The sequence below is a fragment of the Lagenorhynchus albirostris genome, chromosome 3, assembly GCF_949774975.1.
Source record: "Lagenorhynchus albirostris chromosome 3, mLagAlb1.1, whole genome shotgun sequence".
Classification (NCBI taxonomy): Eukaryota; Metazoa; Chordata; class Mammalia; order Artiodactyla; family Delphinidae; genus Lagenorhynchus; species Lagenorhynchus albirostris.
The window spans coordinates 26,744,283-26,769,606 of record NC_083097.1 but is presented as its reverse complement, the minus strand read 5'-3'; the positions used below and the strand labels follow the sequence as shown (position 1 = coordinate 26,769,606).

The window sequence follows — 25,324 nt, the reverse complement described above, 5'->3', positions numbered from 1 at the left end:
AGCAATTGGCAAAATCTGAATGGAATCTCTGGGTGAAGGGATATATGGGAATTCTCTGTATCATTCTTGCAATAACTCATTTGAGAAACAAAGCCAGAGCGGGAGCTAGCAGTACACTGGGCTTATTAGAAGAGGGCCAAACTGGAACTTCACACCACTTTCCAAAACACACACAATTTTAGTTAAGTTCTGGCTTGGCTGGTAGGAGAAGCCCCTTGCATACAGCATTCTGTTACCAAGGTAGGTTTTAGTATCCAACTGTTGAGATTCAAGATAAGTGCTTTTTTTTTTCTAGCAGAGTTTAGAAAAAGGAAGCGGCCTAAATCATTTCCATGCTAAAATAAGTTATCTAGCAGAAAGATACACTATTTAAACTCTATCAAGAGCCAAAGAGTGAAATAAGAGGAGTGCTTCACTTTAGGCAGAAACAGGAAGTCGTTGTTAGTCCAGGACTAAATGGCTGTAAAAGGAGGTCTGGGAAGGTCTGAACTCTGTGATGAATTTACACGAAGTGAGTGGGGGAAGAGGGGAATGCCTGTGTAGCAAGATCTTTGACACAGATGGCCATAAGTCTTGAATAAAATGTTATATAGTAAATAATTTCACATAATTTTTTTAATGTTTCACACTTTTCAAACTCCTTTTCCATCCCTTAACTCCTTTGAACCATACAACAAAATTGGAAAAGTCAGTGATTAACTGTATAAATTCCAGTTCTATTTTCTTCTTGACTAGATTTTTAAGTCAATATCTTTCACTAAAATTCAAAGTGAAACAAAACAAGAGTTATAAGTAACCTTCCATGGATCTCTCTATCCCTGTGTAAATTTCCCTAAATAGAAATTTAAACAATGATAGATCTCAATATTAACTAATAAGCAAAACTACTAATCAAGAAGGGAAAAATAGAGACTTTATACATTAATTTTAACAAGGAATAATCAGACCACAAAGCACTCATACAGGTAAAGTAAAAGAGGCCACGTACAGCTTAATCTCTGCATTTTTTCATTTGGATCAAGTAGATGAAAAAAATGAGGCCACAGCACCCAGTCCCAGAGGTCCTCAGAAGATTTAACACTCAAAGGCTAATTCACATTCCAAAGCATTCACAAAGAAAGGTATCCTATTTGTTAATAAAACCCATTCAACAGATAACTTAGCGATTCATCTTTGGGTTTGTGAAACTGGGATGACACACAGGGCACATTTCTTGTTTTTATTTCAACATTTAAAATATTCACAGATGCAGTATATTCATTGACATCTCCATGGAAGATGTACCAAACAAAGCAGACAGGTATTCCACAATTACAGAATTACATATTTGTTACTATGTGAATGTTTACCCCTAGAGTTTATCTGGAAAAACACCACTTTAAAGAAAAAAAGCAAAAACTTTTGAGTGTTTCACTGGGTTTTCCATAAAAAGTGAGTTGCAAAGAATTTAAGGAGAGATACCTAAATATCAGCACTTTTTTAAAATTTCAAACTTTTATAGTTCTCTTCTAACATACCGCCATCAGGAACATGTAAATAATTAATACTCAGTTCTTTCTCTTTTCCCCTCAATAGCCAAGCCAGAACGTACTTACTTTTCCTGTCTTTTTTCCTAAACACATTATGAAGAATAGGCTGACCATCACAGCATCTTGACTAGCTAATGAGGTAGGAATACTCTTCTTTCAAAAGAAGTTCTTAAGCATTTATGAAGCAAAATAAAAAAGAATAAAATTATGAGTTTTTCTTTAGTGGTTGTTCTTTAAACGCCAAGAGCATTAGAAATTGGTCAAATGCTGCTTGTACTTTAAAAAGACAAAAATCCACTAGAAAGGCCCTGCTACTGCACAGATTCGTGGGCTGGCGTGAATTAAATTCATTTTGGCATTACCAGGCTAAGAAACCATTGCCTGAAAATGTCACACTTTCTTCCTGGAAGAAATCTTACCAAGAAGGTAAAGTTTAAATAGAAAACAATATACCCTATCTTTTCTTTCCAGCACAAGTTATTTTAAAAAGTCTCTTCTTTTAACCCAGTTCTCATCCTTTTCTACACACACACAAGATTAATAATTTCTGTATATTACATATCCAGTAATGTACTGAAATGAATTAACCAAGAACATTACCAAAGTCTGCCAGAGAAACACTCCTTATTTCAAAGTTTGAATGACATAATACTAAACAGCTAGAAAATGCCTAGGTAACAGATTGCAGCACATCTCTGTATTAGCATATTGTTTCAAAATGCATACACCTTGTAATTTCACATAAACCTAGGAAATTTACCCATTACTCCCTCTTCATCTACACCAAAATCAGAGTTCTGTGTTCTAACTACCCTTTCTGTACATACAATAAGGAATACTTTACAAATCTACCCAATTCAGTTAATATGTTCCCAAATAAGGGGAAAGTTTTCAAACAAGTATGATTTGTCTAAAATACGTATTCTGAACACTTTAGTATCTATTATGTGATGAAGGCTAAAATACCAGAAAAGAGGATTTATTTCCCCAATTATGCACATATTAGGGTTACTGCTAAAAAAACACTTTTTAAAAATCTTAAAAATGTAAAAGAAACACTTAGAACAGCTGCCAGAAAAAAAACTGATAACTCTGTGGTCTGGCAGATGGTTTCGAAATCAAGTCCTTGACAACTCTGCTATAAAATGTTTTAGACATAGTAATCAAACTTGTTATAATAGTGCAACTCTCTGATATGGTAGCAACCATTTGAGATTAGCTACCAAATGTCAGCAAGAATTTTTTACATGTCTTTAAACCTTTCTTTTCACTATTCTATCTAGAACTGTGTCCTATCAATGTGATCAAGATATCATGTGTTATCATTTAGTGTGAAGAGAATTCCTTCCTCTTCACGGCCACCTTTTGTAATTTCAGTTATAGTTTCTTTACATTCTTCTCCTAAGGCACACCATGTCCTATTTATTGCTGCAAAGCCCCTGAAATCTGTGCCTCAACCTATGTCTACTTCATCATTATGGTTCAATGAAAATCACTTCAGAGTGCCTGCTAAAACTTAGTAACATTAAGTCTAGAATGCCACAGTCCCATACATGAACTGCAAAAGAACCAAGTCTACTGAAGCAAAGGCTAAAAAACACAAGTATGTGCTCTTTGTGCTCTTTCCCCTAAAAACTGACCACATTATCTACGACAGTTAAGGTCAGTGACATCTCAGGCTATATATAATCCATACTCAATGTTATAAAATAAAATGTTAGGCCAGTAAGCTTTCACAATTTTTATTAAATCCTAGTCTAATTTAACAATATCTGATTTTATAGACATCATCCCATGGTGAATATGTTTAATAAGTGAAAGCAAATCAGACATCTAAGTCATTATTTTCTGCAGACTAAGCAATAAGATAACAACTACACAGAACACTACAGGTAATGACATACATACATTTACTTGCTCGGAGTTTTCATACAAGCCATGTTGTTTATCAAACTATATCTCCTAATATTTAATACAGTAGAATTAGTGATTGTAGTTCTCATATAATATTTTACTTACAAGTACCTTATTGAGATAAGTAACATTTTGACAGTTTCAGACTTTCCAAATTAGCATAATATACTCAAGAAAAAGCAAAAAGCGAAACGAAAACTGAACATAACAAGTTATTAAAAGGAAAATGAAGTGAAGAAAAAAAGGGGAAAGTGAAATATCATTGGGGTGGGGGGAAAAGAAAAAAAATCAAACAACTCCAGATATTTGACTAGAAGGAAACAGATTAACCATGAATTTCACAAATTTTCTAAATTCAATGCGATGCTAATCCTTTTGAACGTAAAAGCTGAGTTGAAACTAAAAGGTCGATAAACTGTTACTTTTGGCCTTAAATAGTACCAACTTTTCTGATCAAAGAAGGCCACAACAGTTAAGATTGTATTACTTGATTTTATTTTACACTAGGTGGTGGACACAAAAGCAATCCTCCTTAATAAAACTGACAATTAGCTTCACTCAGAACATTTTTAATAATGCGCATTTAAAAAGAAGTATTCATCTTACAAATTGTTCTGCAATCCAAATATACAATAGCTTGGAAAACAATGTTTAGAAAACAAAAGCCAATGTAAAAAGACAGATTAAAACAACTAAAACAGTACAGGTTTTACATTGCTCTGATTTTACAGTTTTCTTACTGCATCATCAATGTCAGAAATCTGTTCCTTCAGCTGGCTCCACTGCTCAGGATTTAAAGAAATACCTAAAAAAAAAGTTTAAAAATCAAAAATTGAATATCTACTTAAGCTCTCTTGAGGATTTTCATACTTCCAAATAAAATACTGTTTTATCTAAATTGTCATTTTGAATGGCACAATAGTACATTAAGAATCAAATCCCTTACGTTTGTTAATTACACATTCATCACAATTACCTTAGCAGGTAAATCTTACACCCAGTTTTACTTTCAACACTGCATCCTGCATAATGCCTATTATACCCAGTGAGCGCAAATGATGATTTGAAGATTTATCTCACAAGTGCTTGCAAACTAGCAGGCTATGTGGCCAGACCCAGATTCGGTATGTGACACCCCATTTCTACACCAGTTGTTTCCAACATTTGCTCAAAATTTCCACAGGAACTCAGCATGAATGACTGTGCTGAGCTCTTCCAGAAGCACTCACTTCACTTTGGAAAAATCCCCGAGACACGATCCAAAGAGGACTTCTTAGACTGTGCATACTGGTTAAGAGTGCACTCTGGGGTTTCCCTGGTGGTGCAGTGGTTGAGAGTCTGCCTGCCAATGCAGGGGACGTGGGTTCGAGCCCTGGTCTGGGAAGATCTCACATGCCGCGGAGCAACTGGGCCCGTGAGCCACAATTACCGAGCCTAGGCATCTGGAGCCTGTGCTCCGCAACAAGAGAGGCCGCGATAGTGAGAGGCCCGTGCACCGCGATGAAGAGTGGCCCCCGCTTGCCACAACTAGAGAAAGCCCTCGCACAGAAGGGAAGACCCAACACGGCCATAAATAGATAAAGAAATAAATTTAAATCATACGGGCTTCTAAGACCTCTGCTTAAAAAAAAAAAGAGTGCACTTTGGAGTCATGCTGCCAGGGTTCAAATCCCAGCCTCACTGTCACTAACTCTATGGCCTTTAAAAAATTAATTACCTCTAAACCTCAGTTTCCTCATCAGTAGAATGCTGCTTATAACTCAAAGGGTTGTTGTGAATAATTAAATTAGCTAATGTGAATAAAATCTCAGCCTATCACCAGACACATAAACATTTAAAACATTAGCTAATGACATGTTCCTATTTAAGACATAAAAGTATGAACAGAAAGTACTTTGTGCTTTAAACTTACAATGTTCTAATGCCTGACCCTTATAAGCACAGAAATAAACTAGAATTGGAAGATTAATGAATTTCTCAGAAAACTGCTGGGAGGCCATGAAGTTGAGAGGAAAGAGGAGAATATATTAGGGCAATACTTAGGAAGGGCTAATCAAATCATTTTAGTAAATGTTTGCAGGAAAAAGAAAAGAAATCTGGCATTGGCTACACTGGGACAACTTGAATGATCAATCCAGAAGTAGCCTGAAGAAGAAAAGGGTACGAAAGCATATAAAAGTTAAGTTTAATACAGTCAAAAATTACATGAAGCAAACAAGTGGTACTTTTCAAAATGACATGCAGGCAGAGTAGAAGAAAGTAAGGAGGCATTTTTTTCATTAACTAAGGATCCATCTAAAGCAGCTAACCAGCCAAATATATGAATTTCTGTTGGTACACAAATGTTCTGTAGCTATTTGGTGAATGAATAAAGCATGCTTCTGTGATGATGACATGCTTGGGACTGGATGAAGCAAAAATGGAAGGAGGACAAAGACCCACTTAAAGGATACCACCCTAAAGAATATCTGTTTGGAGATGAACCAAAAGGAAACACTGTAAACCACGATTTTCCATTCCTGATTTTACACCTTCCCAGTGCCCCCATTCTACTTCAGAATTGATGTAATCTTTTTAAAGGTATATTCAAGTAAATTAGCAGCCAACTGAAGTGATATTAGGGGTATTATTGGGGGGAGGGAGGGAGATATTTCAACAAGCTTTTATTTAAGACATTTCATTAAAATAAGTTAAGTGTCTTGTCCAAAAAGGCTACAGGGACTTCCCTGGTGGTCCAGTGGTTAAGACTCTGCACTTCCACTGTAGGGGGCACAGGTTCCATCCCTGGTCAGGGAACTAAGATCCTGCATGCCGCACAGTGTAGCCAAAAAAAAAACAAAAAAAAACAAAAAAGGCTACAGAAGATAAAGAGAATCAACTCAAGGAGGATCTCCCATGCCCTATGCACCATCAACATTATTTCAATTTCAAATAAAGTCCAAACAATTTCAAGCTTAGATAATTTTAAATTTAGTCCCAACATTAGGACCAAATTCAGGAAATTAAATCTTACCTTTCCTTCCTGGTTTCATTTCACCTTCTGGATCCATCCAGTATTCTCTAATATCAATTAAGACTTTCCCTTTAAAGTCCCGAACACTGACATACCTCATTTTCCCAATCTGCAAAAGAAACAAAACATAAAAAGATGTTCAACAATGGCATCCATATTTATATTCACACTTGCTGCACACACACTACTTTTAATCATAAAAATAATTACTATTTTCAATATCAAAACTACACCAAAGGAACTATCACTGTTAAGATCTTTCTAAAAAGATGAAAAAAGCCCATCTCACGTTTCCAATCACTTTTACATTAAATTGGGACATACATAACAAAGTATTATTCAGCTTTAAAAAAGCAGGAAATTCTGTCACGTGCTATTTACAACAAGGATGAACCTTGAGGACATTATGCTATGTGAAATAAGCTCATCACAAAAAGATACATACTGGATGATTCCAGTACTTAATATGAGGTACCTAGGGACTTCCCTGGTGGCCCAGTGGTCAAGAATCCACCTGCCAATGCAGGGGACATGGGTTTGATCCCTGGTCCAGGAAGATCCCACATGCCACGGAGCAACTAAGCCCTTGCGCCACAACTACTGAGCCCACACACTGCAACTACTGAAGCCCATGTGTTCTAGGGCCCACGTGCTGCAACTACTGAAGCCCGTGTGCCTAGATCCTGTGCTTTGCACCAAGAGAAGCCAATGCAGTGAGAAGTCCACACACTGCAACAAAGAGTAGCCTCCACTCGCCGCAACTAGAGAAAGCCCCCGCTCAGCAACAAAGACCCAACGCAGCCAAAAAATAGATAAATTTTTTAAAATTTCATATGCTTTAAAAAAAAAATACGAGGTACCTAGAATAGTCAGATTAAGAGAGAAAGTAGAATGATTACCAGGGGCTGGGGGGAGATCGGGAGAAAAGGGGAGTTGTTATGTAACAGTTTTACAAGATGAAAATATTCTGGAGCTCTGTTTCACAATAAAGTGAACATACGTAATATTACTGTATGCTTAAAAATGGTTATGATGATAAGTTTTATGTTAAGTGTTTTTTTTTTACCATAAAGATCATTACAAAGCAAAATCTTGCACAAACCACAACCGTAGGAATCCATAGACTCAGCTAGCTACATTGCTTTAGCAACCATTCTGAATATAAGAATCCAAAGTTCCAGTCAACAGTAACATGAGATGGCTTTTCCTTTTAGACATTCATTTCAAATAACATCTTTAATACACTCCACTTACAGTCGCAAACTGAGAACTTAAAACTGTCCACAGAAAACTATTTTTCAAAAACCTTCTACTGCTGTTAATGCAAACTACAGATTGCACAGGGAAGGAAAAGGCTTACTCAACCAAGTGTCTATAAGCACTTTCCAGTATATCTGAACCTCTACCTCTACCTATCTGACTCACTTTAAACCTACTCTTCAATCTTCCTGACTTAAATACTAGCTGTGATGTTGTGCTTGAAACATATCATCATGTAAAAGTTGCTTTCCCTATAAACCTGGGTCCCTTAATGATTAAATAATCCCTTTTATTGGGATATCAAGTATTGCTATAGTAGAAGGACAGTTGTGCTGATACAAGTACACATTTATGGCTTCCATCTTGCCTATGTCCTCTCAGGCTGCTTTTTCTTGTCTCAGGTCTTGTTCATTTTCGTTCTCAAATTTCTCATCCCACTGGTGTGCCCCCTATTTGCTTGGTATGCCTCATGCTTTATGGAGAAAATACAGTCCATCAGGTATGGTTAAGTGCCTTCAAATCTCTCTTCTCAGTACTTACCCACATCTTCATCAATTCTTAAGTTCTTTACCTTTTGTATCCCATTTCTTGCGTATACAGCTGACCCCTGAACAACTCAGAGGTTAATTCAAGTATAATTTATACCTCGGCCCTCCACGTCCGAGGATTAACCAACCACAAACCATGCAGTATTTAGTATTGAAAAATATCTGTGTATAAGTGGACCCAGGCAGTTCAAACCTGCATTATTTGAGGGTCAACTGTACATTCTTTCCCTTTCTGTTGGTTTCTTATCTACCATTTCCAAACATGCTCATTCTCCTCTTTCTATAAGGCATTTTCCCTAATCAGCATTGTATAACTTTCCTCATGTTTCCTTCCTCCCTTTATTGCTAATCTTTGAAAGGCAAGAATTGCTGTTTCCATTGATTAAACTCCCAATGCCTATGCTAAAGTCACCAGTGATCTTACTGTCATTTTTAACGGCTTATTTTTTACAGTCCTTTGTGTCCCCTAGTGCCTGTCATTCTGGGTTCCGAGCAAACTGTTTTAATGGATGAACTAAATAAATAAGACCAAAATAATTATCACAGTGAAACTCCCAATAGTGATTTATAACACTGATTTAATACCTGACAGATTTTTAAGTATCTTAGGCACCTACAGCACTGAACTGAACATTGTTTCATTTTGGTTTTTAAGGTAAGCCCATGTGACAGATGAATAGATAAAATTAAAATACACTGAAAACCTACTAGAGTAATACTGATTAGGTAAGTCAAGTAAGCATTCAGTGTGGGCTTGAGTAGTGCAAGAGACTTCGGGTGGTGGAATTTGACCTTGAAAAATGACAGGCCATTAATTAAGCAAAAGGGAGAAAAAAGTGATGACATAGACCAAGGAAAGCAGAAAGATACAATACTGATGAGATTCAAAAGGCTGAATAGATGGAGCTATACTGAAAAGGACTTGAAAAGCCAGGAAGAGAATTCTGAAGCCTTTATAGGTCCCTGAACTATGGACAAAAAAGAAAAAAAGAAAACCAGAAGCAGAAAAACAGGGTTACAACTTTAAAATTTCACTAGAAAAAAAGTTAAAGATCAAGACTGAAAGCAACCTTTTTTTAAAAAACAGTGTAAGTATATGAACGGCATTTTATCAGTCTTAAATTAGTAATAACAAGTACTCAGTTATTTTATGTAAAAAGCATGGTACAATACAGTTAACACAACACATTGTTAGCTAGCTTCACTTCTACCCTCGATCCCTAGAAACTTCTAACAAGCTTCCTCACCCACAATTTCAATGACGTGTGTATAAATGTTTGTTTGCTACAGATGAACTTAAAAAGAGGCATGTTCTTTCTCCCAAACGTGACTGACCATCCACATACTTAAAACTTTGTGAATTTACAATTTGAAGTCCCTAATCACTCTTCAAATAATTTGTGTTTGACTATTATAAATAAGAAATTATACAAAGTAGGGAAAAGTTATAGGTCAATAAACTGACTCTCTTAAAATCTGGCAATAATGATTCAGGGAACACCAGCACCAAAGAACTGTGGGGGTGAAAGGACGGGAAGCCTGAGGACGCAGACCGATGCTGCTCTACCAACATCTGAACCCCTTATTGTAACCAAAAACTTACTGTGCGTTTTCTTTTGTATACTGTCCCTTAATATATTCAGTGTTCACTTTATTTTTTTTAAATTTTTTTCTCCAGTGTTCATTTTAGCATAAAAAGCTTTAACGTGAATTTTCAAATAAAGATGGGCCCTACAGAAAACGGCACCACGTTTATCCCATGACTTTTCATTCTCCCAGCCCAAAGCACCAAATCCACAGTATGCACATTCATTCCAGAGTTTAAGCAATAGAGGCACTAGAGGAAAAAGAAGAGTCAGAAGGATACTTTGCCCCTAACATCGGGAATAAAGCAAGGATGTCTGCTCTCACCACTTCTTTTCAATATTGTACTGGAAATACTAGCAATAAAGCAAGAAAAAGAATGAAAAGGATGATGTAAAAACAAAAATCATCATCAACAGAGAAATCTAAGAAGTCCTAAAAAATACATATATAACATGTAAATATATAAAATATAGAATATATATTATATGTATACTTACATACATTATGTAATATCGTACATATTGTTTAGCAATGAACAACTGGAAAATGAAGTTAAGAAACAACACATTTTAAAAAAGTGGTTCTGAAGAACCTAGGGGCAGGACAGGAATAAAGACGTAGACATAGAGAATGGACTTGAGGACACAGGGAGGGGGAAGGGTAAGCTGGGACGAAGTGAGAGTGGCATGGATTTATATATACTACCAAATGTAAAACAGATAGCTAGTGGAAAGCAGCTCAGTGCTCTGTAACCACCTACAGGGGTGGGATTGGGAGGGTGGGAGAGAGGGAGACGCAAGGGGGAGGAGATATGGGGATATATGTATAGCTGGTTGACTTTATTATACAGCAGAAACTCACACACCATTGTAAAGCAACTATACTCCAATAAAGATGTTAAAAAAAATAAAATAAATCAAAAAAAAAGAAAATACATTTGCGATAGAATCAAAACACAAAATACTTAGGAATAAATTTAGCAAAAGACATACCAGAAGAATCACAAAACAGAGAAATCAAAAAAGATCTAAATAAATGGACAGAGATACTATATTCATGAACAGGAACTTCAATATTGTCAAGTTCCGACTCTTCCCAAATTGATCTTCAGATTTACCCAATCCCAATCAAAATCCCAGTAGACTTTTTGATAAAAATTGACAAGCTGATTATAAAATGTGTATGAAAATACAAAATACATAGAATAGCAAAAATAATTCTGAAAGTGAAGAACAGTGTTAAAGGGCTTACACTACCTGATTTCAAGACTCACCATAAAATCATAATTAAGAAAGTGTGGTACTAAAGACAGACATAGAGATCAATGGACTACAACAGAGTTTAGAAATAGATAAATATTTTGTATATTTACTGATTTTCTTTAAAGATCCAAGGTGATTCAACAGGAAAAGAATAGTCTTTTGAACAAATGGTACTGGAATAACTCGATTATCTGTACAGGGGTGAAAAATGAGTCTCAACCCCTATCTCACATTATACACAGAAGAAACTAATTCTACATGGATTAGAGACCTAAACATGAAAGTTAAAACTATAAAAAGTGTAGCAAAAAAAACACTGGCAAAATATTTGTTTTTGGCATTGGGGTAGAGAACTATATCTTAAACAGGAAACAAAAAGCATTAACCAAAAAAGCGAAAAATTGATGAAAATGGACATTTTCAAAATCAAAGCTTTTTAAAGATACTTAAATAAAATAAGTAAACCACAGACTCAGAAAATATTCACAATACTTGTATCTGACAAAGGACTTGTATTTAAACTATTTTTTTAAAATCCCTCAAATTCAATAAATCAAACAACCTTTTAATATGCAAAAGATCTGAACAGAATCTTCAAACAAAAATATCAGACATTAGGGAAATACAAAGTAAAACTACACATCCATTAATTAAAGTGGATAAAATTTTTAAGACTGGTAATACCCAGTGACGATGTGCAGCAACTGGAATCTCATACACTGCTGGTGGGTCTGTAAAATGGTACAGCTACTTTGGAAAAGTCTGACAGCTTCTTAAAGTTAAACATACACTTGGCCTATGACCCAGCAAATACATCTGGTGTTTACCCAAAAGGCGAAAATGTCCACAAAAAGACTTGTACAAGAATATTCACAGCAGCTTTATTCCTAATATCCCCAAACTAGAAACAACCCAAATGTCCACCTAAAATGAATGGATAAACGAACTGTAGTACAATCATACAATGGAATACCAATCAGCAATAAAAAAGAACAAACCACTGATACTTGAAACAAGGAATGATCTCAAAACATTATGGTGAGCAAAGGATGTCAGACACAAAACAATACAGACTGTATGATTCCATTTATATGAGGCTCTAGAAAAGGCAAAATAAATCTCTAGGGACAGAAATTACATCAGTGCTTACCTGGAGAAAGGGAATAGACTATAAAGGGAGGTCTAGAGGGAACTTTCCAAGGTGATGGAAACGGCCTCACTACAAAAGCATGTACGTTTAGAGAAAGACAAATATCATATGATACTGCTTATATGTGGAATCTAAAAAAATGGTACGAATGAACATATTTACGAAACAGAAATAGAGTCACAGATGTAGAAAACAAACTTATGGTTACCAAGTGGGGGGGAGGGAGGGAAGGGATAAATTGGGAGATTGGGATTGACATATACACACTACTATATATAAAATAGATAACTAATAAGACCCTACTGTATAGCACAGGGAACTCTACTCAGTAGTCTGTAATGACCTATAGGGGAACAGAATCTATTTGGGCTGGCCAAAAAGTTCGTTCGGGTTTTTCTGTAAGATGTTAGGAAAACCCCGAAAGAACTTCTTGGCCAACCCAATAAAAAGAGTGGATATATGTATATGTACAACTGATCCACTTTGCTGTACAGCAGAAACTAACACAACACTGTAAATCAACCATATTCCAATAAAAATTAAAACAAAAATAAAATTTTAAAAAGCATGTACGTTTTTTACAGCTCACCAAATTATGCTTTAAATGTGTGCATTTTATTGTATATGGATTATATCTCAATAAAGTTTATTTTTAAAAAAAGAAAAGAACTTGCCCAATAGTCACCTCTTCCTTGAGGAGAAATAAAGCTGACAAATTCTTACCAAAAAAAAAAAAAAAAAAAACCAAAATACTATCACAGAAAAATGAGGAGGTAGTAGTATAGATATAATTAAAAGTAGAAAGAATAAAGATCACTGCACTTACATGTCATAGGAGAAAACAATGACACAACAGAATGCATGTATTTTCACACACACATAATCTGGAGATTAACAAGAGAAAAATAATATGTACGTCATACAGAAGAGTGATTCTTAAATTTTTTTGATTTCCTGTCCCCTTTGGGGTACTGATGGTTATAAATAATCCCTTCAATACAAAAAAATCCAAAAAAAAAATTAATTTCATGGACTCCCAAAATAAACCCCCAGGTTAAGAACACCTGGCTCTGTAATAACATAATTTAAAAGTAACAGGTTTAAAAAAAAAAAAAAAAAAGTAACAGGTTTATCCTTAAAATCATCAAATCAACTAAAGCAGTATTACTGATCCTTTGTGCTGAATTTTGAAGACGAATAGGGATCCCTCTGAAGAAGAATAGGGATCAAAGTCCCCTGCCTCAATCATTCTGACCTTTTAAGACACAGGTACTAAGTAATTACAAGACAGTTCTCCAATCCACATCACATAAGTCATCTCAGGTAAATTATATCCCTTCGGAACCAAATTCTCAAAATTCAGAGCTGAAGAAACCAGACAAAAGCAAGCATCTAGTAGTATCCCCTCTCTACTCAGGAATCTGCCCAAATCATTCTACAGCTTAAAAGATTAGCATAGTGACTTTCCTTGGGCACAATTCTCTTCAAATTTTACATTTAGAGAGCTGCTTATGTTTGATCCACATTGCTTTACCAAAATTTAAGATCATTTCCTCCAGTTCTATTCTCAAGAGATGGGTATTTAGGTTAAAGAAAAAAAAAAAACCCTGTCTTATGGCTGCTAAGCAATACTCAAACAACTTTAATTTAGATTTGATTTGTCTTTGGTAAAGTATACCTGATAACCCAGGTCCTTAAAGATACTAGCAATGTCTAAAAAAGTTCCACTCTGGGAGCTGTCTTCAAGGCATTTTCTTGGTAAATGAAAAATATAGGAAATATATATCTCTATTTTTTTAATTAAATAAATAGATTTTTTTAAAACTTTACAGAACACAATGAGCATAACTGATTTTCCTTCCAAAAACCCCATCCTTCACCTGTCTTTCCTAAATTATCAAACCATTATTACTAATAAAAATGAAATCCTCATTTTAAATTACATAACCAATATATTCACTAGGTCCGTGAAAAGTCACTCTGAAAATCAGGCCTATATGATCCTCCTAAAGGCACTTTCAAAAGGGTGAGGAGTCTAACAGCCTTTGAGGCTTGGGAACCTCCCAAATGAGGGCTTAAGAACTGAACTCACTTCTTTTGGTGAGATAACCTCCCTATAAAAAAAGAACTGCTTTCCCAAAACTGCTCTAATAGAATAAAATCTCTAAATGTGGGCCCTAGTTTCTTTATCTGTACAATCAGGAGTAAGGGAGACAAGATGAAATCCATTAATAGACCACAGATGCTCTATTATCCAAGTACAAGCAGGCATACAGTGAACAGAATTGATCAGAGAAAAGCCCAAGATAACTGCCAAGCAAATACTTGAAAGTTTTTACCTTTAGTACAAACATTAAGTTGAAATATTCCAAAGCAGTCCTTCATTCTATATAGGAGGAAAGTCTATGAAAGGAAGGGATACTTTCTTGCAGATTTTACATTTCATTCTGCCCCTTAAAATAGCTTCCCACTGCACTTAGAATAAAACTAAAACTCCTAAAACTGGTCTCCCAACAGGAAAGCCCTGAAAGATCTGGCCTTCACCTTCCTCATCAACTAGACCTCCTACCTACACTCTCAGCCAACCTTCTAGGCTCCAGGCACAAGGGCTTCATAATTCCTGCACAATCCAAGCTCTTTCGCACTTCAAGGCATCTGCACATTCTCTGTCAAATTAATCTAATCTGCTCCTAGTTCCTCTAAAATATTCAGAAGACCAAAACCCATAAAAATCCATCTGCATTTTGTCACTTTTTTTACATAATTTTTAATTAAAAAATGTATATATTTAAGATTTATAACATGATTCAATATACATACTCCGAGTGAAAGACTACTACACTCAAGCTAACGTATCATCTCCTTATCCTTACCATTTTTTGTATGATCAGTGCGCCTGAAAATCTACTTAGTACATCTCCAATGTTCAATACAGTATTAAGCATAGCTAGCATGTGTCTATTTCTTTATCTAGAGTTGTAACAAGACAAAACTGAGTAAAACTTCTATTTTCCCATTCTCACATTAATCCTGGTACTGTCTTTCAAGGACATCAGTAAGCTTTAAAAAAAAAAGTGCACACACACACAAGCCTTACTTTCTAGTCAAGTAAATGTTTGCAGTTTCATTTTGTCCAACCTTCTGACTTCGACTAATACTAATGTCTCCTTGAAACACTTACCTTGTTTATGCTCCCACAAAGCACTTATTTTTTTCTTGCTCCCATTACTGTACTCTTCCTATTTTCCTTCACCTTCTCTAACCTATATCCTTTTTTCCTTCCATCCTGAATATCACAAGGCATGTCCTCAGTCACCTCTTCTTCTCCCTCTGGTTTATACTTACTTTAGTGGAAGGTTTCAGTCAACCATACTAATGACCCACATGAACAGTTCCCAACTAAGCCTTCTAGGTTCTAAAGCAGAGACTCTTTATCACACTTACAATCAGATCCAAAAGGCCAAACTTAACCACCTCTGCCATTAAAACTAACTTATTTTCCTCTTATCTATCAATGAAACCTTCATCTCTATTGTCTCTCAAATTTAAAACCAGTCTTCATTGCTTGCTTCATTCCTCTAGTCCATTCTTCCTCACCAGCGATCTTAATCATCACTATTTCATCTTCTGGGAAAACCACCTAAGCCCTTACCACCTCACATAATTTATCCCCACTGCCTCTCCCATATATCCTTCTTGTACCATGATGCCAATAACAAGTCTCCCTAAAAGAAGATAAGAAACCCAAGGAAAGAAGCTATGCCAGTCCTGAGTAATTTCATCAAAGCCCTCTAATGAACTTCCCTCACTTTACCTCACTACTCAACCTTAATCCCCACAACAAATAAACTGAGGGCCCATTTTAGTAAACCTATTCACCCTTTCTGTTATCAAGCCAAAACTGGGCAGGTCATACTGCTGTTTCCCCTCCAGTAACATCCTATCCATACTTCACAGCCAAATACTAGACCTATCTCCTCCAAGCTGCTCTCTAAACGTGCAGTTCTCAATCTTTTTTTGCATTTCTCTAACTTTTAAATTCCCATTGTTTTAAATACAGCAAAACTATAGAATTCTAGATTTTAACAATCATCTAGCATCATATAAATTGCTTTCATTTCTACTAACTTGTTCTTATATTTCAAGGAATATCCTTAGTCAAGAGAATTGTAACATACATAAAAGATTATTATGCATTATCAGAGTAAGGTACTTTTAACATTCTTTAGATCAAGCCAGGTAATAATTCCTCTGGAACTAAGGAAATAACCCACTTTACCTGAAACATGTTATCATCTCTGCTGCTGCTGCTCTGCTTAGAAGATGACAGGGCTCTTGAAGTTTCACCAGTCTTTTGCTTTTTTACAGGTTTTTCTGGAGCAACTTGCTTTTTCCTCTTTAACTTGAAAGAAAAACAAGAATATGGTTAAAATCTGCATAAGAACAAAACACATCTCAGGTTCAAAAGATTCCATTACTTTTCAAGACTTAAAGGATCAAAACACTCCATTTATTAATAAAAAAATCATAAATATATACACAAGCAAGTTTCACTTGACAACAGAACTATGAAACTAACCTAGCACTGCTATCTAGTGCAGTGTTTTCAAACTGCTCTCAGAAACCCAAAAGATACTTCAGGCATTAGAGTGGTATTCAGCAGAGAAGCAGTTATTTATAGACTGGGATCCCTCATAAAATTCCTTTGGGAGAGAAAAAAGATGGAGGTATGGGGGCTGCTGCTTTTGAATAAACTTAAACTTTTGGAAACCACTCTAGTAAATTAGTCAGTTACTTATTTTTACAAAGAAAATGTACTAATTAGGAAGAATACAACCAACTTATGATTATTTATGCCTGCCTATTCCAAAAAGGACTTAAGTTGTCTTAGCAAGTTTATGAGTAGGCAAAGCTAAGAAAGGTATTTTGTACTGGGCACCAGAGGTCAACAACTCATCACAAAACTTCCTCATCATAAAAAAATCACTTAAGATAAACAGTAATGTGTTACACTAGCATTCAAAATCAAAACAATGTTTTAAAAGCAGCATTACTCTAAAAGTTTTTCATATAGCTTCATTCTCAAAATGAGCTAACAGGGACTTCTCTGGTGGCGCAGTGGATAAGACTCTGCGCTCCCAATGCAGGGGGCCTGGGTTTCATCCCTGGTCAGGGAACCAGATCCTGCATACATGCTGCAACTAAGAAGCCCTGGAACCACAACTAAGGAGCCCACCTGCCACAACTAAGACCCGGTGCAACCAAATTAATTAATTAATTTTATTTATTTATTTAAAAAACGAGCCAACAGTCCATGAAATCCAGTAGAGTTCCCAATCCAAACAGTAGAGGGCAGTCATGTTCCTCAGTGGAAGGTATATAAACTATTAATGTTTTACCAAATTATGTGATGCTAGGTAAAATACTGATATAATGTATGTATTTACGTACACAAACTGAAAGACTGGATTCATTTAACATAAGTCCTTACAGGATTAACAGTATTATTTGGGATAAATAGCAAAAATTACCTCAGCTCAATAAGCAGAAAGCAATTATTCTTTTTATCAGGGTCTATATAGTCCTTGTGGAATGGCACATACCTGGCACATAAAAGCTCAATAAAAAACTTGTTAAATCAATGTATTCAAATGCTATACTATGTGCAAGTTAAAAAACTAATAAGAGACATTCCCTTCTTGAATATAGCCATGCATGCTCTTCGAAGTTTTTGTTCAACCTTCCAGGTGATATTATACTATGTACTTTCCTATAAAAGTCCATCTCCTCCAAGACTCTCATATAAGCTCTCTTTTCTTTTAACTAACACTGCTAACTGAGCTCAGAGACACAACTATGTAAGGTTTTAGGAGATAAAGGACAATTCTGCGTGGAAGAAGCCCTGACTACAGTGTGAGATGCTCAGTTAAGCAGAATACACAGTTAAGCTTATAGCACAATTATCACCTAACGCAGAAAAAGCCTCTTCTATCAAAATGGGTACTTTCATGTTAGCTTTGCTGGGTGCTGATTTAATTAAAAGGAGGGGACCAGAGTAAGTAACATTCTAATTTAAAATGTACCAAGCCAAATTTTATGTAATCCTTGAAGGCTAGATAAACAACAAAGCTGAGAAGACTGTCAAACTGACATCTGCTTTCAAGGATTTCGGATAACTTGGCTCAACAACTACACAGAATACCTACAGATTAGGAAGATTACTAAATAATGGCAAATAGTGGCTTTGGCCTAAATCTAGTGCTATTCCCCTAGGAAGCCTTAGAGTCCTAAAAAGCCACAACAGGAAGCTTGTTAATGTCAGAAGACTTGCTCAAGTCTGACTTCGGGGCTTGGCGTGTGAGTGCACAACAAGCACCCTAGGCACTTTAGTCAAGTGGTTGAGGGGCCATCTGCACTTTCAGAAACATCCATCCAGGCTCTCATTTTAAGATTCTGATATGCTGTGCAGTCCTTCAGAACTGGATGTGGGCAATACTGCTGAATTAAGTATCACAAAAATCACATGGTGTATATCACCTTTTTGTCAACTTCACTGTCAGAATCACTGCCAGAAGAGCTTGAAGAAACAAGTTCCTTTGACTTCGGCATTCTGAAAGAAAAATACATTATGTAAATAATTCATAATTTGCTCTACTACCTTCAAATTAACTCTCCCCCAATCAAAGATTCAAGAAGTTCCACAGTTCTTTCTACCATTTTTGGTACTGGACTTGTTACACTGAGCACAGAAGTTATGCTCTTAATCTATGCTCTTCCAAGTTGAAAATAACATGCAAAGTGAAGAGTTCTGAACCCAGCAAGAAGAACTAAATGTCATACACATCTCATACTCCTACACCTCTCTCTTTCTCAAAGTCAATGGGGTTTTTTTATACTTCATTTTAGCAGGGTTAGATGTTTATGTTTAGGGTAAACTGCAAAAAGGCAACTGACAGCAATCCCTGTTAAAACCAAGAAGAAATATGAATTAATTCTCAGTACTGCTTTATACTTGCCACTGAGGAGACTTATGTACAATTATTCACTGCCAGAACTGATATCAACTTACACACAGCATGGTGAACAACTGTACTATACAGATGTCGATATTTAATTAATTTTACCATTATAATCCTATTTTTCATATTTTGTATATGTTCTTAATTTTTTTGGCTTTTTGACCATGCCAATCAAAGGAGCAAGTACTGAATCAAAGTTATACATAATCCACAGTTCATTTACATTTTACACTGATTTTCTACTCTGGAATACAACTAAAATTTGAAGAATCTGCTTATGGGAGGGGCAAAACCTTTCCTCCAACTCCTACTATGACCCTAGTTCCCCAGGTCCCCCCAGACAGAGGTACATAGGCCAGTACCTTGCTTTCCCTGTGGATGTCTACAGAGTGCCTGAGGGCAAGGCAGAGTCTTGTGCTTCTATGTTTCCCAAAATTCAAGGACTTTCACGCTGTACCTCTTTTCAAAGCACTTATAATACCAAGTGGTAAAATGCTTATTTTCAAAACAAGTATCTTTTGCTCTCTCCACCTCCATCTCAGAAGAGACTTGAGTCCTATTAACTTCTGTATGCCCTAAAGGATCCAATATACACAACATACACTATAATGTTTGCTGAAAAAAGCGGAGAAAAAGACTTCAAAAAACCCATAAATAATCCAGATCTCGACTAAACTTGCCATTAACAAGGGCACTGAATGCATCCCGAAACAGGAAGTCAAGGTAAAAGAAATGGGCCATCCCTAGCCTAGCCACTAACTTCAAAAAGCTCAAACCATGCCCAAGCCAGCCATGTTGATTTTATCTGGCACTTTCTTGATGCCGATAGTAGTAAATTCAGAGGGGAGCAAGCAACATTTATAGCCACGTTTTACACATTAATCCTGTTACTGCTCCGCTTTCCAACCTTATCTCCAAAATCAATTTAGTTGTTTTTCATGCTAGCTAATAATGCCAAGAAGCATTTTTTTTAAAGGTAATCCAACTGAACGTACCCTGTTTTTCACTTTGAAACGGTCAGGCATAACTATACCATCTGTTCATGAAAGGTTCCTGGGGGGCCTAAGATCATTTCAAAGAACCACCTCGTGTTTAACCCAAATACGTCCATCCGACACGAAAACAAGGTAACGGTAACTAAAGCCAGCTTGTTTGAACTTGTAACAAAATATATTTTCACTTTTACTTAATGAGCCTTTACCGTTCAAGGGGAAAAAAGCGGGGGCGGGGGCGGCAGGCTCGCAATTCTGGCGAGGCGCTACTAACAGCGCTGGTGTGGAATATATACAAAACACAACTTAAAAATCTCCGATCTCTGATGAAGGCATGGGGAAGGAGGGATTAGAAAACAAGAGGTGAAAATAAACTAGGACTAAAAGGCACGCGAATTCGGTACAACACGAGGGTGATAAGCACCAAAACGGAGGAAGGGGGCCGCGCGACGCCAGGCAGCCGCCAGAACCCCGGGGCTGACAACGCCTTGGGCGGTGGGAGACAGGTCGGTCGGAGGGGGCGTGGGAGGCGGCGAAATGCGGAGGAGACGGCGTGGGAGAGGAGGGACTTGCACCAAGCGCCATTTTCTTCCCTCGAAGAGCTCACTGCCCCCCAGCAAACAGCCATTCACTACCCCAGCGCCAGTCGCCCCCGCCGCACCGCCTGCCTTTCTCTGACCGGGTCCCCGCTCCTGGCGGCAGGGATGAGGACCCCGGAGAGACCTTGGGTAAACGCAGGCCCCGCACGCGCCCCCGCCCGGGCCGCCGCTGCATTGTCCCGGGGGCGCCCCGGCCCCCTTCCCGCGGCTCCTCGCCCCCGCCCGGCGCCGCCTCCCCCGCCGCCCCTGGGCCGTTCCCGGGGGCCAGCTTCGGGGGCCGAGAGGCCTGAAGCGCGTGGGGCGCGGGGTCGGGGATGAGGAGGGGTCCGGGAAGGCCGAGGAAGCATGGGGGGAGATCAGGCAGCGCCGCCATTTCCCGCGGCCGTCGTCGATGAGACGGACCGGGGCTGCAGGCGCGCAGCGGCCAGGCTGGCAAGGTGAGGGCCGAACGAGGGCGATTTCGAGGGGGTGGGGGCGGGGTCCGCGCACTCACGCTCCGCTCCGATAGCCGAACTGCCTCCAGCTCGCCCGCTCGCTACTGACAGAGAAACGGAAGTGACGGCAGCAAAGAGACGCCTGCCCCGCCCCGCTGAGACCACGCGCACGTGATGGGGCGTGGCCTCCCCGCCGAAACCAACACCGAGACCCTTTCCAGGGCCTTAAAGGGACCGCCCCTCATCCTGAACCGATGCCACGAAAGTGAGATGCAGCGAAGATTGGATTTGACTTGTGAGTGAGTGAGGGAACGAATAAAACATGAATGACAAGCACGGAGCTTTGCACTTGCTCCATAAATGTTTCTTGTAATAAAGTGAAATGTCTGAAAAAGATCAACACTTCTGGCCCATTTTCCGAGAAAGGATCCTTGCCCCCCACCCCCTACTCTGGTATTTGACTCTGGCTAACAAAATCCGAAGGAAGGAAGCCAAAGTCATAACGTTTAATGCCGGAAAGTGCGAAGAAAAGTCTTTGCAGAAGTCCTTGGCCACACACCCACACACATTCCTAAACTGAAGTCCTGGGAAATTCCCTGGCGGTCCAGTGGTTAAGACTCGGCACTTTCGCTGCCAGGGCTGGGTTCAATCCCTGGTCAGGGAACAAAGATCCGGAAAGCCGCTGGGCAAAAAAAAAAGGTACCTAAACTGAAGTCCTGGAGGTGTAAGGTAGTTCACAGAAGGCAAGAGAAATCCATACTACAAACAGGAATATGGCTAATAGAGTCTTTGAATCTATATTTAATGAATGCCGACTATAGCCAAGAATATATATTCAACACACATTTATCAGGCACTCACTATGTTCCAGGTACTGCAGTGAGGCACTTTACATATAATTATCATCCTAACAAGCACTTTCCAACGTAGGAATGATTATTCTCTCCATCTTCTAGATGAAGAAACCAAGGGTCAAAAAGTTTAAATAAGCTCTGCTCTAGGTTATACAGGGAGTGAATCATGATTCAAACCCTGCACTGCCGGAGTCACACTGCTGCAGACTGAGGCAGATTGCAAATGCTCTAGGCCACTTCTATTCATTCAGTGTCAGGTTAGATGACCACTTTTTAAAAATGAAACACTTGCTGTTTAATTCCTTTTATACAACATTCCCAAAAAAGGCAAAAATAATCCATGGGGATCTAGGTCAGGTTACCCTTGGGGGATAGCACTTGGAGTGAGTATGACAGAACCTGTGGGGATGCTGAATACATCTTGGTCTGGGTGGTGGTTAGGCATGTACGGATGTAAAAATTTCACTTAATATTCGTGCATTTTACATGATACACTTCAATGAGAAAGATGAAAGAGTCAAAAATAAAAATATGAAAATTAGACTGTAAAAAGATGAAACTCACTCAGGAACCACTGTTCCAGCATGGTAGCTTGCCAGCCTGGAGTTTACACACCCAAATGCAGTTAAGGAAGCACCTTCAATGACTATGGCCAGCTGACCTAAGTTCCCTTGGACTTTGTAGGGGGTATCTGATTGGATGAGCTCATGCAGTGGGGTAACTAGAAGATCAGCAGGTGGCCTGGGCCCTGGTAGCCATGGATATGGTTCTCTCTCGAAATCTGGATGCTGGATGAGAAAAGACAGAGTTCAGGGCACTGGTTGGAGTCATGTGACTCACAACCTCCTCTCCCTATCTTCCAAGAAAGAGCTACAACTCTCTTTACTCAAGTGTAGGAAACTGCCCGAAGGTCCTTCCGCAGTTTATTCACTCATTTCATAAACAATGTATTCAGCACCTACTCTATGCCAGTGCTGTTCTAAGTGCTGGGAATTCAGGAATTAACAAGACTGAAAGGGTCACTGTAAACTCATGGAGCAGACAATAAGCAAGTAAAGAATTAAATAGAGTTGGTAATTTCAGATAAGTGCTATGAGAAATAAAAGAAAAACAGAATGATGCAGTAAAGAGTATTGGGATGAGGTTAATTGAGATCTGAAAGGGATGAAGTGGGAGTATTCGGGCAGGGACCCTAACGAAAAGAGCAGCCAGGGTAAAATTTGGGTGCTGGGGCTTCCAAGCAGAGAAAGCAGCTGTGCAAAGACCCCAGGGTTAAGGTGAGTCTAAAGAACGGAAACTTCTCTTGACGTAGAACTCCACTGGAGACCACGGGCTGTACAGAGGTGGAGCCCACACAGCAGCTCCCTAGGCTCAGTGCCAGGGCTGCCCAGGCCCCAGGAAGCGCTGGCTCTGCAGAGTTACAGGAGCCAGTTCTGGCCTTTCTCCAAGATCCAAGACAGCGCCTCCTCACCTATCACTACCTGTTCCTCCTCACCTATTACTACTACTAATTAGCACCAAGGAATCCCGCAGCTTCCCTCTAGCTGGATCTGTGCTCAGAAGAATAGATCTATGTCAGCCGAGAATTTGTTTTTTGAGGTATCACTATACATGAAATAGTGCAAGACTCTGTATAATTCTCAACTGAAAGCTACAACCATAAATGCTATCAAATGCTTCACAGAGAGCTGGACCTCTGAATTGGAATAGACTGAGGATGCTCTGAGAGAACAGCCTTAAGCTTGACCTAGGGAGATGAGAGAGAACATTTGGAGTGGGAAAAGAGGAAAACTCTGAGCTAGGTATGACCACAAAATGAGTAAGGCACATTGAGAGTCTATGAGCAGTCAATTCTGTCAGTGTAGAGTTCGCATAGAGGAAGAGTAGGAGATTCATCTGAAAAAGTGGGGTGAAGCCAGATAGCGAAGGGCCCTAAATGAAGTCCAAGGAGTTTGGACTTTATCCCATGTGAAAAAGAAGAGAGTGAGTGTGGAATGTCTTGGGTGATATAAAGATTGCAGGCAGCCCCAAAATATGCCACTTTGGCCCATCGATTATTTTGAATTAAAATTACTTAAGAAACAGCAGATATAAGAAGGACATTCAGGGACTTCCCTGGTGGCACAGTGGTTAGGAATCCACCTGCCAATGCAGGGGACACGGGTTTGAGCCCCGGTCCGGGAAGATCCCACATGCCGCGGAGCGGCTGGGCCCGTGAGCCATGGTCGCTGAGCCTGCGCGTCCGGAGCCTGTGCTCCGCGACGGAAGAGGCCGCAACAGTGAGAGGCCCGCGTACCGTAAAAAAAAAAAAAAAAAAAAAAAGAAAGGCAAAGAAAGATCTGTTCTTCTAAACTTAAACCACTAGGTCCAAGTAACTCTGCTTTGAAACCCATTGGCCTGAATGCAGAAAGGAGCGAGGCAACCTTCCTTCTTTGCCACTGATTACTGCACAGCTGTAGAATTGTGTGGGCTCAAGGCGGCCACCAAAAATAAATTCCTAGGCCCCAGTGTGCAACAAGAGAGGACTCCATACCCAGGAGAGAGAGGAGGCCGTGGACCCCAGCAGGACAACACTTGGTCAAAACAGTGTTCAGTGGTGACCACCACGCCCTGGATCAATCTCACTCCCAGCAGTGGGAGATACAAGAAGAGCCTTCTCATGGCCACTATAGCAGTAAATGTATGTGGTGCAGAAGCCCAAGATATGAAGAGAAACAGCAGGTAGAGGGATGGTTAGGGATTTGGCAAAGTAGAAGCAGAATCCTGAGAAGCTCAGAATACAAACACGAGACGCTGTGGAAGTCTGGGAGGTGCAGGGGATGTGGGTGAATAAAGAGGTGAACAACTGAGTCTACATATGGAGCAATTATATCCATGGTGCCCATCCACCCCACCCTCATAGGAGAAAGGGAGTTGTATCTTTTCTGGAAAAGTCGGAGAGGGGATGGTATGTGTGAAGAGGTAGAGGGGCAAATAGACTTTCAGGAGACTGAGTCGAAGTCTGAATATTAATGTGAAAACATCCCTCCCCAGACTCTTTCCCCTTCTAGAGCTATTTGACTTTTAAAAGAATAAATGCAGACAAAAATACAAATTAATTCCTTAAAAAATATATTTTGCGAAACTCTGAATCATAATGAAATAAAGTAACCATAAGCAGATG

The 25,324-nt window shown here is 38.6% G+C and overlaps 1 protein-coding gene across 2 annotated transcripts; it reads right to left on the bottom strand.

Annotated features, from left to right (window-relative positions):
- Positions 1-1,205: 1,205 nt before the first annotated feature.
- Positions 1,206-21,452, bottom strand: SUB1 (SUB1 regulator of transcription). Of its 2 annotated transcripts, none has more exons than XM_060146929.1 (5): positions 21,367-21,452; positions 18,801-18,873; positions 16,543-16,665; positions 6,457-6,565; positions 1,206-4,248 (listed from the first exon to the last, which is right to left on the bottom strand). In XM_060146929.1, the coding sequence occupies exons 2-5, from the start codon at positions 18,870-18,872 to the stop codon at positions 4,169-4,171; spliced, it is 384 nt and encodes a 127-aa protein (XP_060002912.1). In that variant the 5' UTR covers position 18,873; positions 21,367-21,452; the 3' UTR covers positions 1,206-4,168. The 2 variants fall into 2 exon arrangements, with proteins under 2 accessions (XP_060002912.1, XP_060002913.1); XM_060146930.1 differs by lacking the exon at positions 21,367-21,452 and adding an exon at positions 19,645-19,790.
- Between the last annotated feature and the right edge of the window lie 3,872 nt (positions 21,453-25,324).